The 14,945-nt window shown below is 43.9% G+C and overlaps 1 protein-coding gene across 1 annotated transcript in view; it reads right to left on the bottom strand.

The window, feature by feature from the left end:
- SLAMF1 (signaling lymphocytic activation molecule family member 1) overlaps positions 1-13,408 on the bottom strand; it is a 31,726-nt gene extending 18,318 nt beyond the window's left edge. Inside the window, exons 1-3 of the mRNA XM_014562035.2 lie at positions 13,179-13,408; positions 4,775-5,113; positions 2,549-2,833 (exon numbers count right to left, since the gene is read on the bottom strand). Coding sequence (XP_014417521.2) covers positions 2,549-2,833; positions 4,775-5,113; positions 13,179-13,254 — 700 coding nt within the window. The 5' untranslated portion in view covers positions 13,255-13,408. The remainder of the gene's footprint in view (positions 1-2,548; positions 2,834-4,774; positions 5,114-13,178) is intronic.
- Between the last annotated feature and the right edge of the window lie 1,537 nt (positions 13,409-14,945).

Raw genomic sequence — 14,945 nt, 5'->3', positions numbered from 1 at the left:
TATTTATAAAACTATCTCCTTCCTTAAGGGCAAGGACCTGTCATTTGGTCTTTGTATACTCAGCACCTAGCACAATATTGGAACATAGCAGAACCTTAATAAATCTTCTACTGAACTAAACACAGTATCTTAAAAATTCGTAACATTCATTTGCAAACATGAATCAATGAACTAATAAAACTGTTTTCTGTATTTAGGCAACCTGCTGTACTGCGAATGGCATGCCATAAACTAGCTGTGCGATTTGATTCTGACGTGCTGTGATTCCCCATCTCTGGAGGCAAGAGAGGGGATCTCTACTTGTGTTATGGGTTGAATGTGTTTCCCCAAACTTTCGTATGTTGAAGTCCTTAGAATGTGACCTTATTTGGAGACTGAGTCTTTACAGAGGTAGTCGAGTTAAAATGAGGTCATTAGGGTGGAGTTATGGGCTGAGCTACATCCCCTCCCAAATGTATATGTTGAAGCCCTAACCCCCAGCACTTCAGAATGTGGCCGATGTGGAGATAAGGGTTTTAAAGAGATGATTACGTTAAAATGAAGTCATTAGGATGGGCCTGAATCTAATCTTACTGGTGTCCTTATAAGAAGAGGAAATCTGGACACACAAAGAGATACCTGGGATGGGCATGCACAGAAGAAAGGATATGTGAAGACACAGCAAGAAGGTGGCCATCTAGAAAAGAGAGAGAGGCCTTAGAGACACTTTGGCCTTGGACTTCCAGCCCCCAGAACTGTAAGACAATAACTTTCCATTAATTAAGTCACCCAGTCTTTGGTACTTTGTTATTGCAGCCCTACTTACACATGGGCTCTAATCCAACATGACTGGTGTCCTTACAATAAGGGGACATTTGAACAGAGATACGCATAGAGGGAAGACAACGTGAAGAGACTTAAGGAGAAGACAGCACCTATAAGTCGAGGAGAGAGGCCTGGAACAGATCCTTCCCTCACAGCCCTCAATGGGAACAAACCCTGCCAATAACTTGATTTTGGACTTCTAGCCTCCAGAACTATGAGCCAATAAATTTTGGTTATGGAAGCCACTCAGTGCATGGCAGCTTCTTACAACATCCCTAGCAAACTAATGTACCTTGACAACCCTTTATTAACATTTCTTATTAATGTACATCCAAACTGAATCATAGAATATTTATTCTGGAAAGAACTTCACTAGTTCACCCTTTTTATTTCACAGATGATGAAACAGAGGCTCAAGAAAGTGAACTGGCTGCTGGGTAGTTGTCTCACTGACTGAGCTGAGATCCTGATGGAGCTTTCCTGTGACACCGTGTTTCTGCTGCTTCTGCTGAAACACGGGGGTGGGGGGCGGTCTCTATCCTGAGGGAACCTCAGTCAGGGGACTGGACATGCTATGCCCAAGGGCATGACCTGGCTAGATTCCCCTGTCCCCCATCCCCGGTCATCTGGGAAAGCCCTCCATATATACACCAGGTCATCACAGACAGGAGTCTTCTTGGAATGACTCCTGTTGTTTCCTCAGTGGATGCAGAGAGAAGAGTGTCAGGGCATAGATCATGCCTTGCAGGACCAGCACCTTGGTTCTTCTGTTCCTGACCCTACCTGAAGCATGGACACAAGATCTATCAGTGAAAAGGGTCCAATCTCAAGTGGTTAGATGGGCTTACATAATCAGCCCTTCCTTCCTTTTGAGAACAGAATAATTATGCTTTATCTTTCCAGAGAAAGAGCTGTCAGAAGAACTAGGTTTAGGTGATGACTCCTCTACTTATAAGCTGAAGAAACTTGAGGAGGATACTTAAGTGCTACGAGCTTCAAGTTCCTCATTTGTAAAATGACGATGATGACAACAGTTATCTGATAAGGCTATTGTGAGGATCACAAAGATTATACATTTGAAAGTGCTTTGCCAACAATAAAGTGCTATTTGACTTATCATTATCCCCAAACTTTATAGTCCAAGTCTTAATCAGAGAGCCGACTCTCCTGGCCCTCTGACCAGCTCTGGGATTCACAGTCCATTTCCTGAAATGTGACCCTTTATTATATCCTGCTATTCATTATTGAGCAAATGTCTCATGTCTTAACTTTATGACAGGTTGCTGGAGAGCAGAGGTCATGTATCATATCTTTTCCCAATTTCCTATCCCATAGGTAACTGATAAATACTTACTGATGGTGTAGAACCATCCCACCATTAGTGGAGCATGGATTTGGGAGGCAGGACCTGCCCCCCTGCACTCTCTCACCCAGCCACCACTGCAGGTTAGAGCCAAGGCCAGAGGGGAGAGGAAGGATCTCAACTTGAGACCTAGGCTGTGGGTCTGTCTCCATCATTTTTCACTGGTTACCTCAGCTGTGAACTGAGCATAATGGCACCCTGGTCATTATGAGCAGAGGGCACTCACTGAATGGACATGGGAGGCTTTTATGAATTGTAGAGAAAAAGTAAACTGTTGTTACCAAGGTGAAGACCACAGCTATGGAAGTAGAACAATTGGTGCAGGTGGGGACTGAGCCTACATCATTAATGTGGCACACTGTCCACCACCAGGGCACTCACCTGAGGAATCAGGCCAGCATGTGGACCACGGGATGAAGGTCTGAGAGCGGTTGCTGATGGGGTTGCTCACAGTGCAGATGTAGACATTGTTGGCATGCTGGGGCCCAAGGGTAAGATACAGGAGGCGGGAGCCGTTGGCAAGTCTCAGCGGGTGGGTGCCCACCTCCTCGCTCCAGCTGTAAGCCACCTGGTCCCCCTTCTCCGCTATGCAGTCCAGCGTCAGGCTGCAGTTCCCGTGCTCCTGGGTTGAGTTCAACACCTTAATTTCCGGAGTGGAGACCTGCTCTGTCAGGAGGGGGAGGAAGGGAGCCATCACTGAAAGGAACCCTCTGGAATTCTGACTCACCTTCTTTGTCAGAAGAAAATGCAGTCTAATGGTGCTTTTTCCCTCTCAGTGGGTCCGCAGTGTGATTTATTCCTAATGGGGACCTACTGCTTTGCACCATCTGTCTCCCTATGCCCCAAACCCATACTCCTTTCCAGGACCACCCTGGAATAAAATAGAGAAGAAAAAATTGTCTTTTAGTCCCCTCCTACCAATACTGTAAGGGCTCCCCATGCCCCTTCCTGTTGTTCCTGATCTAGGTTGCTCTCCTGTATTCTAACTGTTGTGTTTGCTGTTGGTTAATTCCCCCATGGGTTTTAAGTGTCCTTTGCTAGAGTATTACATTCTAGACCTAAAAGAATTACTTTTTGGTGGTGGGATTTCATCTATACTCTGTGAGGGGGTGTGTGTGTGTGTGTGTGTGTGTGTGAATAGCAAGAGCTTTAGGGTGTCTGGAATAGGGATAGCCATAGGTCTCATCAGCTAATCCCACTCTAATTCTGTGAAATAGGCAAGGTAAAAGGGAAAGCTGTATTTATTTAGTAACTACTATAGGACAGGCATAATGCCAGAATTTCACATTCATCATATTCTTAAATCTTTTCAGCCATTTTGACCCTATTTATAATTATACCCATTTTATAGATGAGGAAACTGAGTCCCAGAGTGGTAGAATGTCTTACATAATGTCACTCAGCCTCTCAGCAGCCAAGCTGAGATCTGAACCTGCATCTGTCTGACTCCAAAATCCAGCCTCTTTCTTTGACTTGAGAAAAATAGCAAGGCTGCAGAGACCATATTTTCCAAGGTAAGAATTTGATCATAAAATACTGATTAGATTTGACAAACGCAGTGAACTGTTCTAGAAAAATGCATATGTAGTCTTCATGCTAATGGCAGCCTTGCTCCCGGGACACTGTGGGAGTGAACAGGACTCCCCTGGTACCTGGTGGAGGGCTGTGGGAATTCTGCATTACATTGTTTGGAGGGAAGGGAAGGTTGGGGCGAGGGGAAAGGTGGAAGGGCATTGCTGTCTCTCCTGTAGGTACCTGAGGATTTCAAAGTAATGCTGGGTGTATGGGGCTCCCTGTTCCATCCTCAGAGATAAGGAAGTGACCGTGAAGAAGCAGGACAGCCCAAGTGGCTGCCAGGATCCCTGGGAACTCAAGGGAGCCTCTGGACTTAAGAGACACAAACTCTGGGTACATTCAAAAGAGTTGACAGTTAAAGAGGCTCAAAAAAATCTCCGACCTTAGAGTCAGAGGGACATAGGTTCCAGTTAAGTTCTGCAACTAAGAAACTTTATAACCAAAGCCTTTGTTTAAATAAGAAGGAGGTGCCTCTTCCACCAGGCAGATGCAATCCTATGCCAGGACACAGGGCTTGGCTGAGTGGTGTGTGGGATGAGTTTCAGCTCTCCCTCTCCCAGGACCCCTAGTGTAGTGAGCCACCTACACAGATGCGAGTAGGCATGTGCAAACCACTTATCTCCAGATGTCCATGTCCTCCTCTGTGAGAGGTTGGACTCGGTCAGTGATATTCAAACTTCCTAAAAATCAGAAAAAAAAAAAAAAAAAAAACCAAAACCCTTTTTCCAAAGAAAATCTCATCTGCAAAGCAAGACTCTTGGGGCTCCAGGACCTCCAGCCTATCGGCAGCTGGTCCCCTTTTCTTTGGAAAATGGGAGTAAAGCTATCACTAATGCGCAATTTGGACAAAAAAAAAAAAAGATTTGTGAACTGCTAAAACTTCTTCCTGAAGCACAGTTTCCCCCTTGACTTAAATGATCTTTCAAGTTGCTTCCAATTCTAAATACCCTTTGCTTCTGAGAGAGGCCTACATACTTGGGCAAAGCACTCTCTTGGCCCTCCAGCGTGGACCGGGGAAGCCACTATTATTACCATAGAGCTTCAGCTGCAGGCAAAAGTGTTGGACTGAAACGTTTTCCTCCACGCTCATAAAGTACCAGCCCTCATCCTTATTCCTGCTCTCCAGGATCCTCAGGCTCAGGTTTTCCAGGTGAAATGTGTAGCCATCCTCCAGATATCCTGGAGATCCCCCTTCCGGCAGATCAAGAGACACTATTTTCTTCTTGACCTTGCTTCCGGGTGACTCTGCCTTTGTGATGAGGATGTGGATGCTCTTGTTCATGCTCTTAATCATCCACTCAGAGGCCAGGGGCAGCAGCACGCTGCTTCCCAGCCGGCCAGGGATCTCTGGGCAGTTCATCAAGTCCTCACCTGCAGGAGGAAGGCAGAGGAAGTCCTTTATCATGGAAGCCTTTGAGAACCACACCGCCTAGTCATCAGGAATAACAAACTGGAGGATCTCCCTCTTCCTCTTGGGCTATCCCTGGGGTTGCTAGGCCCTTAGCACTTTATAAGGACTGTCATGAGAATCCCACTATCGTCTCAGTATTTCAAAAACCCCAGTGGAAACCTAAAAATGACTTATGAGAGAGCTGTACAGACTAACTAGGACACTGGGTTTCTTTGATCTAGGAGGGAATTTTATCAACTCAGATTTGTAGGTGAGGCACTCAAGGCACAGAGAAGTTAAGTGACTTCCCTAAAGTCATATAGCTAGTAACTGCACTAGACTCCAGGTCTGTTAATTCCTCGACCAGACATCTCATCACCGTTGGATATACAGCATGAAGGTTGGAGAGTAAATGAAAGTGATTCTGAGCTTGTGAGTCCAGGAGACCACGGTCACAGAAGCATCATTTCAGATGAGGAGGAAAGAGGAAAATCTGAGGGATGTGGAGTCAGGGAGGGGGTGGGCCCGTTGTTCAAACCGTGGAATCCTAGCTCTCCAAAAAAAAAAAAAAAAATCATTAAGATACTTAGTATGGTTGAGGGTGAGAAATTATTCTCTTTTTCAAAAAAGCTGAGCCAACAACAACAGTCAAAAAAAAAAAAAAAAAAACCCACCCAAGCCTTTCAAACCACTGTAAGGGATCCTACTGCTGACTATCTAACACCTTTTCTCTCTTTAAACCCACAGCCTCAGTTGATGACTGAAAAAGAAGAAGAAACAAAAGAGAACTTCCATTTGTTTCCACCACCAAGTCAATTTACCTACTTGGATGGATGATCTATGCTCCCAGCTAAGGGTAGCATCTTCGTTCATGGAGCAGTCACCTGCTTCAAGGCTTTGCTCCTGTAATTGCCCCCCACCCCTTGCATCATCACCTTCGTTATTGGTATGGGATGTTGTGGGTTATTTCCACCAACACAAAACATTCCAACATGTAATTTCCCTCAACTTGAAGACTGCTCCCCTGATCCGAGGTCCGCCCCCAGCCACCTCCCCATTTCACTGATTTCTTTTATCACAAAGTCCTTTAATGTGTGGTATACTTTATACTGTATGCTTTCTGTCCCCATTTCCTGATCCATTTTTCCTGGTACCCACTCCAAACAGGCGTTCTTCCCTACTACTCACTAGAACCACTCTTGTCAAGGTCACTTTATCTCCATGGTACCAAGTCAATTCTCTATCTTCATCTTGCTTTCTCAGGAGCACTTGGCATAGTTCAGATCCCTCCTTTGAAATAGCGTCTTCATTAAACTACCTCCTGGTTTTCTTTCTATTTCATTAGCTGCCCCTTCTCAGTCTCTTTGACTGGAACTTTCTGCTCTAAAAGACTTCTAAATACTGGAGCATCCCAGGACTCAGTACTCAGACCCATTCACAGCCATGCTCCCAGGTCTACCAGCCACACTCACCCTAGTTGCAGTTTGACATGTTTTTGGAATCCTTATAGAGCTACATCTCCCACCCAAACCCTTCCCTGTACTCAAAACTGCCCACACATAATAGGTATTTGGGAGTCTTAAGGGCATCTCAAACTTAGCAAATGAACTCTTGATTCCATAGCTCCTTCTGCAAACAACATTAAATTCCCCCAAATTCTCAGGCTAAAACACTGGAATAATCTTTGACTCCTTTCTTTCTCTCATACTCCACACTCAGTCTGTCAGCAAATCTTGTTGGCTCTGCCTTCAGAATATACCTGGCAACTGAGCACTTCCGACCTCCTTCATTTCTACCACCATCATCCCAGGCCTGGGCCCTGCCACTGTCTTCCAACAAATCTCCCTGCATCCATACAATGGACAGAGTAATCTTTAAAAACAATGTCAGATTTTGTCTTTCTCCTGCTTTTTTTAAATTGAAGTATAGTCAGTTTACAATGTTGTGTCAATTTCTGGCATACAGCATAATAGTTCAGTCACACATAAACATATATATATTCATTTTCATATTCTTTTTGATCATAAGTTGCCACAAGAAATTGAATATAGTCCCCCATGGTATATAGTATGAACTTTTTGTTTATCTATTTTATATATAGTAGTCAGTATCTGCAAATCTTGAACCCCCAATTTATCCCTTACCACCCCTTCTCCTCCTGGCAACTGTAAGTTTGTTTTCTATGTCTGTGAGTGTTTCTATTTTGTAATTAAATTTGTCTTTTTTTTTTTTTTTAATATTCCAGGGCCTTCTAAGCACCCATAGAATAAAAATCCGTAGTCCTTATTATGGCTTCAAAGACTCTGAATAACCCAGTCCCTGGCTCCTGTCCAGCTCCGTCTCCTGCCCTGTCTCCATTCACTGTGCTATGGCCTCATGGGCTCTGGCTATTCCTTAATTCACCCAGAATCTTCCCATCTCACAGCCTTTGCGTTTGCTGTTCTCTCCCTCTCCAGGAATCTCTCCCCTTACATAGCTAAAGAGCTCATTCCCTCATTTTATTTCAGATTTCCGCTCAAAAAATTATCTTCTCTGAGAGACCTGCTCTGACCATCCTGTCTAAAGTGGCATCTCCCTTCTTACTATCGGATGTTATACTGTATATTCATTTATTTTTGTCTCCTCCACTAAAATGCCAACTCCTCAAGAGGAAGAATTTGTTCACTCTTTGGTCCCTATGACCTAGAACAATGGTTGGCACATAGTTGGCTTTAAATAAATATCTATTCAATTTATGGAATGCTGAAAGCCGTGTTACCTGAAACTCCCTTATTTTGCTTTGCCCAGTGTGTGACAGAACTTAATAACTGAACTTAACCATAAGCTAAAGTTTATAAAAGAAAGAGCCCATGACTCAGAGAGAGCACAGATTGTTCTAGTTGATAAGAAAGTCAGAAGAGCACGATAAAGCTGTCTAAGTAATGCAGCGACCCAGAAAAGGCACAGTTAACTTGAGGTTAAGATGGGTTGTTGGAAATTTGGGCAAACTGATTAAGATGTTCTCGATACCAAAATGCTCTAAGATCCAATGCTGTCCTATAAAGGGCCCAGCTGACCTCAGACTAGAGATTCAGAGGTTGGGAAAAAAGAAAAAATGGGATTCGAGGGATTCGATTGGCAGATAATTATTAAGGAAAAGAGAGAAAGACAACTTAGGTATTTGTTCTTTTACATGTTTCTAATACATCAACTCTTTAGAGTCCTCTCCCTTGTTGCCTAATTGATTAGACAAGAAATGCTGTTGTTGGTGTTCGTGTTGCTGTTTTTACAAAGATAAATTGGACAGCATGATGGAATTTGTTCCAGCCACACTTATGGATGCCTGGCTATCCAGACAACTTGATAGGTACAGTACCCAAAAGAGTAAGCTCTTGAATCCTGAACTTAAACTTCTACTTATAAAGGGATGACAGAAAATTAGAACAATCCGTGCATGCGGTAAGTGGGCCCCCTGAAATTGTGTACAGAAGCTGTGTAGATCAGCATATATACGTTTTTCTGGTAGCACGTCCATAAATATCATCTTTCAAAGGAGTCTGGGCTTCAAATCAAGGTTGAGAATCACCATCATCCTGGTGATTTTTTAGACCAATTTTGATATGGAGGAGAAATGGACCATTCTCAGACCATAACCCTCCCCCTCCCCCTATGTCTCCTGTGTGCCCCTTCCATCCATCTAAACCAATAGACTCATTACACCATGGTGATTTTCAGAACTTGGAATTGGTGGGTAGCTGGGGGGAAGAGGGGAAATAGAATGGGGCAGGGAGTAACCCCCCCTCCCCCAGAAAAAGAAAAATTAAAAAAAAAAGAGGAGTGGAAAGAGGGAAAGAAAGAGAGGGCAGATGAGGAAAACAGGCCGAGTGGTTTAGGTAGACTCAGTCATGTGGAATGGAATCAAAACTTCACCAGGAAGAGACCCTCACACCCCACAACCCACATGAAGAATGGTGAGGTAACAGCTGAACATGTGTGAGTGGCCAGGTCTGCAGGGGGTTCATGAAATCATCGTCACCCAAGCAAGAGTGGAAAATTAAAGTGGTTCGTAAACCCCTTCAAGTGGAGTCCCAGCTCCTGAAACACTCTACCTGATGAGTGTTTTCCAGTGGGTCTGTGATTCAGTCAGCCCCTGTTTACTAAAAGAGTCTGGAGGAAACATTTGTAGCTGTTAACACCAACTCACTTTCCTTCCACAGTAATGCTGCTTAGAAAGTAGAGTGATTCACATGCGCGCATGGATATTTTCCTGAAATCAGTAGCATTTAGCCAACGTTTTCACAAGATGGGATTTTACCTAATGATAACTTTTTTTTCTTTGGTCCAGCCCTAATGCTTTCACATGTGCTTGTAGCACCTTGCTATAGCATTTCTTCCAGGTAGGACTTAGAGACCTCACAGTTCTTATGGCAAACCTAGGCCTACAAAGAAAAAGTAACGTGTCTAAGTCTCTTTTTTAAACTGAAGTCCCACCAGCTGTCCTCCTATTCCCATTCCTTGACACTGCTGCATCTTCCTATCTTAGAATATTTGCACTCACCATCCTCCAGCCTGAAAGCCTGTTACTGCCCTTTATTTGCCTCCTTCCGCCCTCCGGGTCTCCGACCCTTGGCTTAGATTCTGTTTCCCTGCCATGTGTTTCCAGTGTAATTTGCTTCTCTCCTTCATATCACTCATCACACTTTTCACTCTGGCTCAGTACTTGTCATCCTTACTTGATTATAAGCTTCCAAGAGTGGGGATTGTGTCTGTTTCATTCACTGCTGTAATCCTAACACCCACATAGGATATGGTAGAAACTCAGTAAATCCTTGTTGCAAGAGAATGAAAAAACTGAATGAGATGAATGAATGAATGAATGAATGAATGAACAAAAGGCAACACAGAGCCTAATTTATCCTCTCTCTAAAATCAAAGTGTACTCTGTTGTTTTTATAACATCCCTAAGAGGTATTTATGTAGGGAAATGATGAGGACTCTTCTATCCACTTGCCAGTCAGGAGATGGAAGTCCTTAGTTCGGAACCCTAGGTTTCAGATACAACAGGCTGCTTACCATTCCCCCTGAACACTCACAACACTTTACCTCTGCATCTGGGCCTTCATCTAGAACACTCTTTTCAAGTCCCATAAAAATTTAACCTACCAGGCATATATATTTGGAAGGACATGCAAAAAACTGGTAACAGTAGGGAGACGTATGAAAGAGAGATCGGTCTCCATTCTATATCCTTTTATAAATTGTTGAAATTTTATAGACATACACGTAAAACTCTGTCAATAAACAAATTAGTTTTAAAAAATTTAATGAAAATATTACATGATGAAAGATGTTTCTATTCACTTTCCAAATTCTAGATCGAATACTTCCATTATGCCTTCTATTTCCTCCTATAATTTTATCAACTTCTCTCACCTTTTGAAAATTCTTATACGTCCTTTCAATTCAATTAAAACCAACTCATATGTTTCGATAATCAATAGCATATTAAATATTCATAGATGCGGATACTAATTTTAGCATTCCCCTCCTCCCTAAACATAAGCTTATCCAGTTTCATTCATTGAGGCCTCTGGAATCAAGCTGTGTGACTGCAGAGAAAGTACTAAACTACTCTGTGCCTCTTCCCTTTTGTAAAATTGTAATGGTAACAATAACAACGCATATCTCATAGGGTTGGTATGAGAATTAAATGAATAATACACATAAAGTACTTACAGCAGTGTCTGATATATTGCAAAGATGCTGTGCATACTATTATTATTCACTCAACAAACATTTGTGGAAGGGCTCTCATGTAGCAGACACTGTCAGGTGCTAGGCAGGGGCCGTGGCTGTTTATTTTAAAGTCAACCTATGGCTAATACCAAATAGTCCTGAGGTTCTGATTTCTAGTCCAGCACTGGAGACAGTGAAGGTAATGACATTGTATCATAATATTAAAGCTTTTGAAAAATAAAAGTGCCTAGATCTACATCTTGGGATAGAATAAACCAGTGAACACACAAGGATGGGCCAAGTCTAGAACCCCCACACTGGTCCCTCACCTCTCCCCCACATGTGTGAAAGAGGTGGAGAGGACCCGCAAGGAGGAATGAAAAATCCCACTGGGGCAGATTCTTCAGTTGTAACAGATATACTACTCTGGTGGGGGGCGGGGGGGTGTTGATAATTGAGGAGGCTACACATATGTTGGGGGAGCGGGAAATCTCTGTACCTTCCACTCAGTTTTGCTGTGAACCCCAAATTGCTCTAAAAATGAAGTCTATTAAAAAATATATATCATTGGGCGAATTAGAAAATTCACTTTACTAGGGAAGGGACATGCGGACATTTTGATTTTTGTAATTCTGACTGGTTATTGGAAGGTGAGCTGAGTAGACATGGGGAAAGGTGTGGGTACTGATTTTACAAGAATTGGGCTTTTTGGTTGGGTAAATCTGTCATGGTTGACCTGTCCCACTTGCAAAGCAGTTCCGTCTGGGTTTTATTGGGGTTTCACAAAAGGGTACGTATTTAAAAATAAAAACACTAAAATTTTTGTACATATTTCAGAGAAGATGAATGCAAGGAAGGGAGCCATTGCCAATTGGATAGACACGCCTTATGGGGCTGGGCTGTATCTCACTAACCAGTGACCTCCATAGCCTTCAGGGGAGAAGCTATCAGCAGAACCTGAGATGCCGTGGGCCAGGCTGGCTAGGAGGCAAGCAAGCACAGAGATGGAGAAGTCCAGCTCACTGTTCAACCCCACAGCTCCTGACAGTCACTCAGAAGAATTCCAAAAATGGTGGAGTCACACATAGGGTACGCCCAGGAAGGTATACTCTCCCTGTGATGGCTTAAGGTGTTTCTGTTTGGGTTTCTGAGCCCTGAGCTCAATTATTCCTCTCTTAGACCTCGGAAAGCAAGAGCCATGGATCTGCCTGATTCCAAGAAAAGTGAACTTAAGGAAGGGCTCTTCATCTGGGAGTCTGGCAAAAAATATATCCCAAGTGCAGCCCCTCTTACAACTCCAGCATTATCTTTGGACTCTTCCTGGAAAAGTCCATAATGGATTTGCGGTCTTGAAAACCCCAAGAACAAAGCTTCTGGAGCCTCGGGATTTCCCCCCTCCCTTCCCTAATGCTGCTTCCACTCCAGGCTGCCTCCCACAGTCTAAAGTCCCAAGGCATTTAAAAAGAAAGGAGATTCTCACCCACTCCACAGGGAGCCCAAATTCCACTTCTTGCTTGTTTTTTTCTTTCTCAGACACCTTTCCTCATAGCTCAGATACTACTAAACAGAGAATACCAAGTGGCCTTTGGAGGAAGACAAGCCAGAAAGACAGGAACAGAGCCTAGCTCCAAATGCTTTGTGGTATGTTTGGCCCTCTCGTGGAGCTGCCCTGACCCCGAGGGTTCCCAGTTTTCATATTTCACTTACTGTAACCAGCCCTGGGCTACAAAAATCTAGGCCTCTCCCCCTCTTGCTGCCTTGGACCTTCTCTTCCAGGAAAGTAGCCACCAGTATGACCACACTGTGGCCACTATCTGCTCTTGACCAATGCCTGGGGTTTTCACTTCTACCCTCTTCCCACTAGAGCTACTTCTGGTTGCTGGACCATGCTTGTGGTTTGTCTGCCTGTGTGTGTGTGTGAGATTCCCCATTCAGGACAGGGGTACAGGAGCAATCTTTTCCCAGCTCATTCCCTTAGCCTGGGTCTTTGCCAAAATGATACCCATGCAAAACCAGCCTCTCAGCCAGGACTTTGACTGGAGCCCCTCACCCGGAGTGGCTAGTCTAGAATGTGACTGGTGCCTTTGGCTTAGAGCTCTTGGTTTCCTAGGAAACTAAAATTTGTGGGGCTGAGCTTTGGAGCCAAGGGGCCCAGCAACTCATGACATTTCTTCCTCTTTGAAAGAGGCAGGCGGAACTCAGAGCAAGTCTCTAAGAAGGAGGCAGCAGAATCACAGCCCCCTGCCCCTGCGTCCTCTCCCCATCCATGGGGCTAGCTGATTCCTGGCAGAGAATCGTGAGACCCAAGCCCTCAAACAGACGAACACTCACTTGTTCCGCAGCTCAGCTCAAAAGCCAGGGAGATAAACAGCAGGACGTTCAAGGAGAGGAGTCCCTTGGGATCCATCAGCCAGTGAAGAGAGGGAGGGGAGCCTGGTGAGGAACCCGGCAGCTGCTCACAGACGCCGCAGCAGAGTGAGCTCCGCGTCAGTCAAGTGCTGCCTCTACTGTCTAGTTTATGCATCAGGAACCGGCAGGCTTCCTGTCTCACCGGGACTTTTTCTGCCTATGCCTCCAGGATTGCTCATCTCCTTTCAGGTCTTAAATCACTCTGCTGTTCCCAAGAAGTCAGGGTCAGGTGCTTAGGCCACTAGAGCCGGGAAGAGAGCTGTGTAGTCACCTCGGCCAAACCTCAGTTTTGGGAAGAAACGTGCTCCCCTCCTCCCTTTCTTAGCTGTCTCCCGGAAAGGGATGTCAAGCTTCTCTGAGCAGTTCTGTCTGGTAACTCTTCTTGGAGTACAAAGAAAAGATGCAGTTTTGTCTGGCCACCCCAAATATGGGTAGGTTAGTTCAAAGCTAAACCTGGATGACTGAACTGTGATGAGCTGATGGACCTCTTACTTCTGATTTGTTCCATAATTTCAGAGGAACACCTCTACATGCAGTCAGGTCCTGGTGCCAAAGTCACAGAGAGATGGAGTGGGCAAGGGTGGGTCAGTTGGCAGAAACCCAATTTCCCTGCTGGGTACAATGTGGTAGAATTTGGTGAGCCCTGTACTGTGTCTGGAGGGGCTGCCTTTATTTTCGAGCTTGTAACTAATTTTTTGTTGAGGAGAAGGAACCAGAATTGACAGAAGGAAGATCCCGTGCTTTTCCGTAAGTTAAGCTGTAAGAATGAAACACAGGAAAGATGCTATTACTGGCTCACAAGGAAATTTTGGAAGACCAGGCTAGTGTTTTTAAAGTCCATTTTAGCGAGTCAAAGGTACTCTCCAATGGCCTCCCTAAGAGGATAAGGGTAATAAGAGTTGGTGATGTATGTGGATTTGCTCTTTTTTTGTTTTGTTTTATTTTGAGGGGAAGGTAATTAGGTTTATTTATTTTTAGGGGAGGTACTGGGAACTGAACCCAGGACCTCACGCAAGCCAGGTGTGCGCTCTACCACTTGAGCTATACACACCCTACTCCGTGAATTTGCTCTTTAATCTTATGGGTCCCTGCCCTCAGCCCCATACATATACACCTAACACTCAACCATCCTCCCCACAACACTACCCAGTGCTGTGCTGGAGCCAGCAAATACCAACTCATGAGAGGCAATTGTTACATTTTCAGGAATCTTGTGAGCTGGTTGGTTGATAAACATTACCATTATTAAAAAGTGAATTATATAAACTTACAATTAAATAAATTATATTAAAATTAAGGGAATAAAAACTTAAAACTCATTACTTCTTAATTACTTTACACTTTACTATTATCTCTGCTCTTGAAGACATTTATATCTGTTGTATCTCTGTGGTGGAAATAAAATACCAGGTCATATGTGCTGCTACACTTCTCTTCCCAGTTCTGCATTCAGTGTCATGTTGGTAGCTTGTAAATAAGCCAGGGTGGAAGTACATATATCATGAAAGTTGGAAAATAATATAAATCAGAGCTCTGATTTATTGTTTTACTGATTGTCTAGAAAGTGATAGAGAGGAATAGATAAACAAGATTATATTGTATAGCACAGGGAAATATATACAAGATCTTATGGTAGCTCACAGAGAAAAAAATGTGACAATGAATACATACATGTTCAAGTATAACTGA

This window comes from Camelus ferus, chromosome 21 (genome assembly GCF_009834535.1).
Source record: "Camelus ferus isolate YT-003-E chromosome 21, BCGSAC_Cfer_1.0, whole genome shotgun sequence".
Taxonomy (NCBI): domain Eukaryota; kingdom Metazoa; phylum Chordata; class Mammalia; order Artiodactyla; family Camelidae; genus Camelus; species Camelus ferus.
This window is presented reverse-complemented; position numbering and strand designations above follow the sequence as displayed.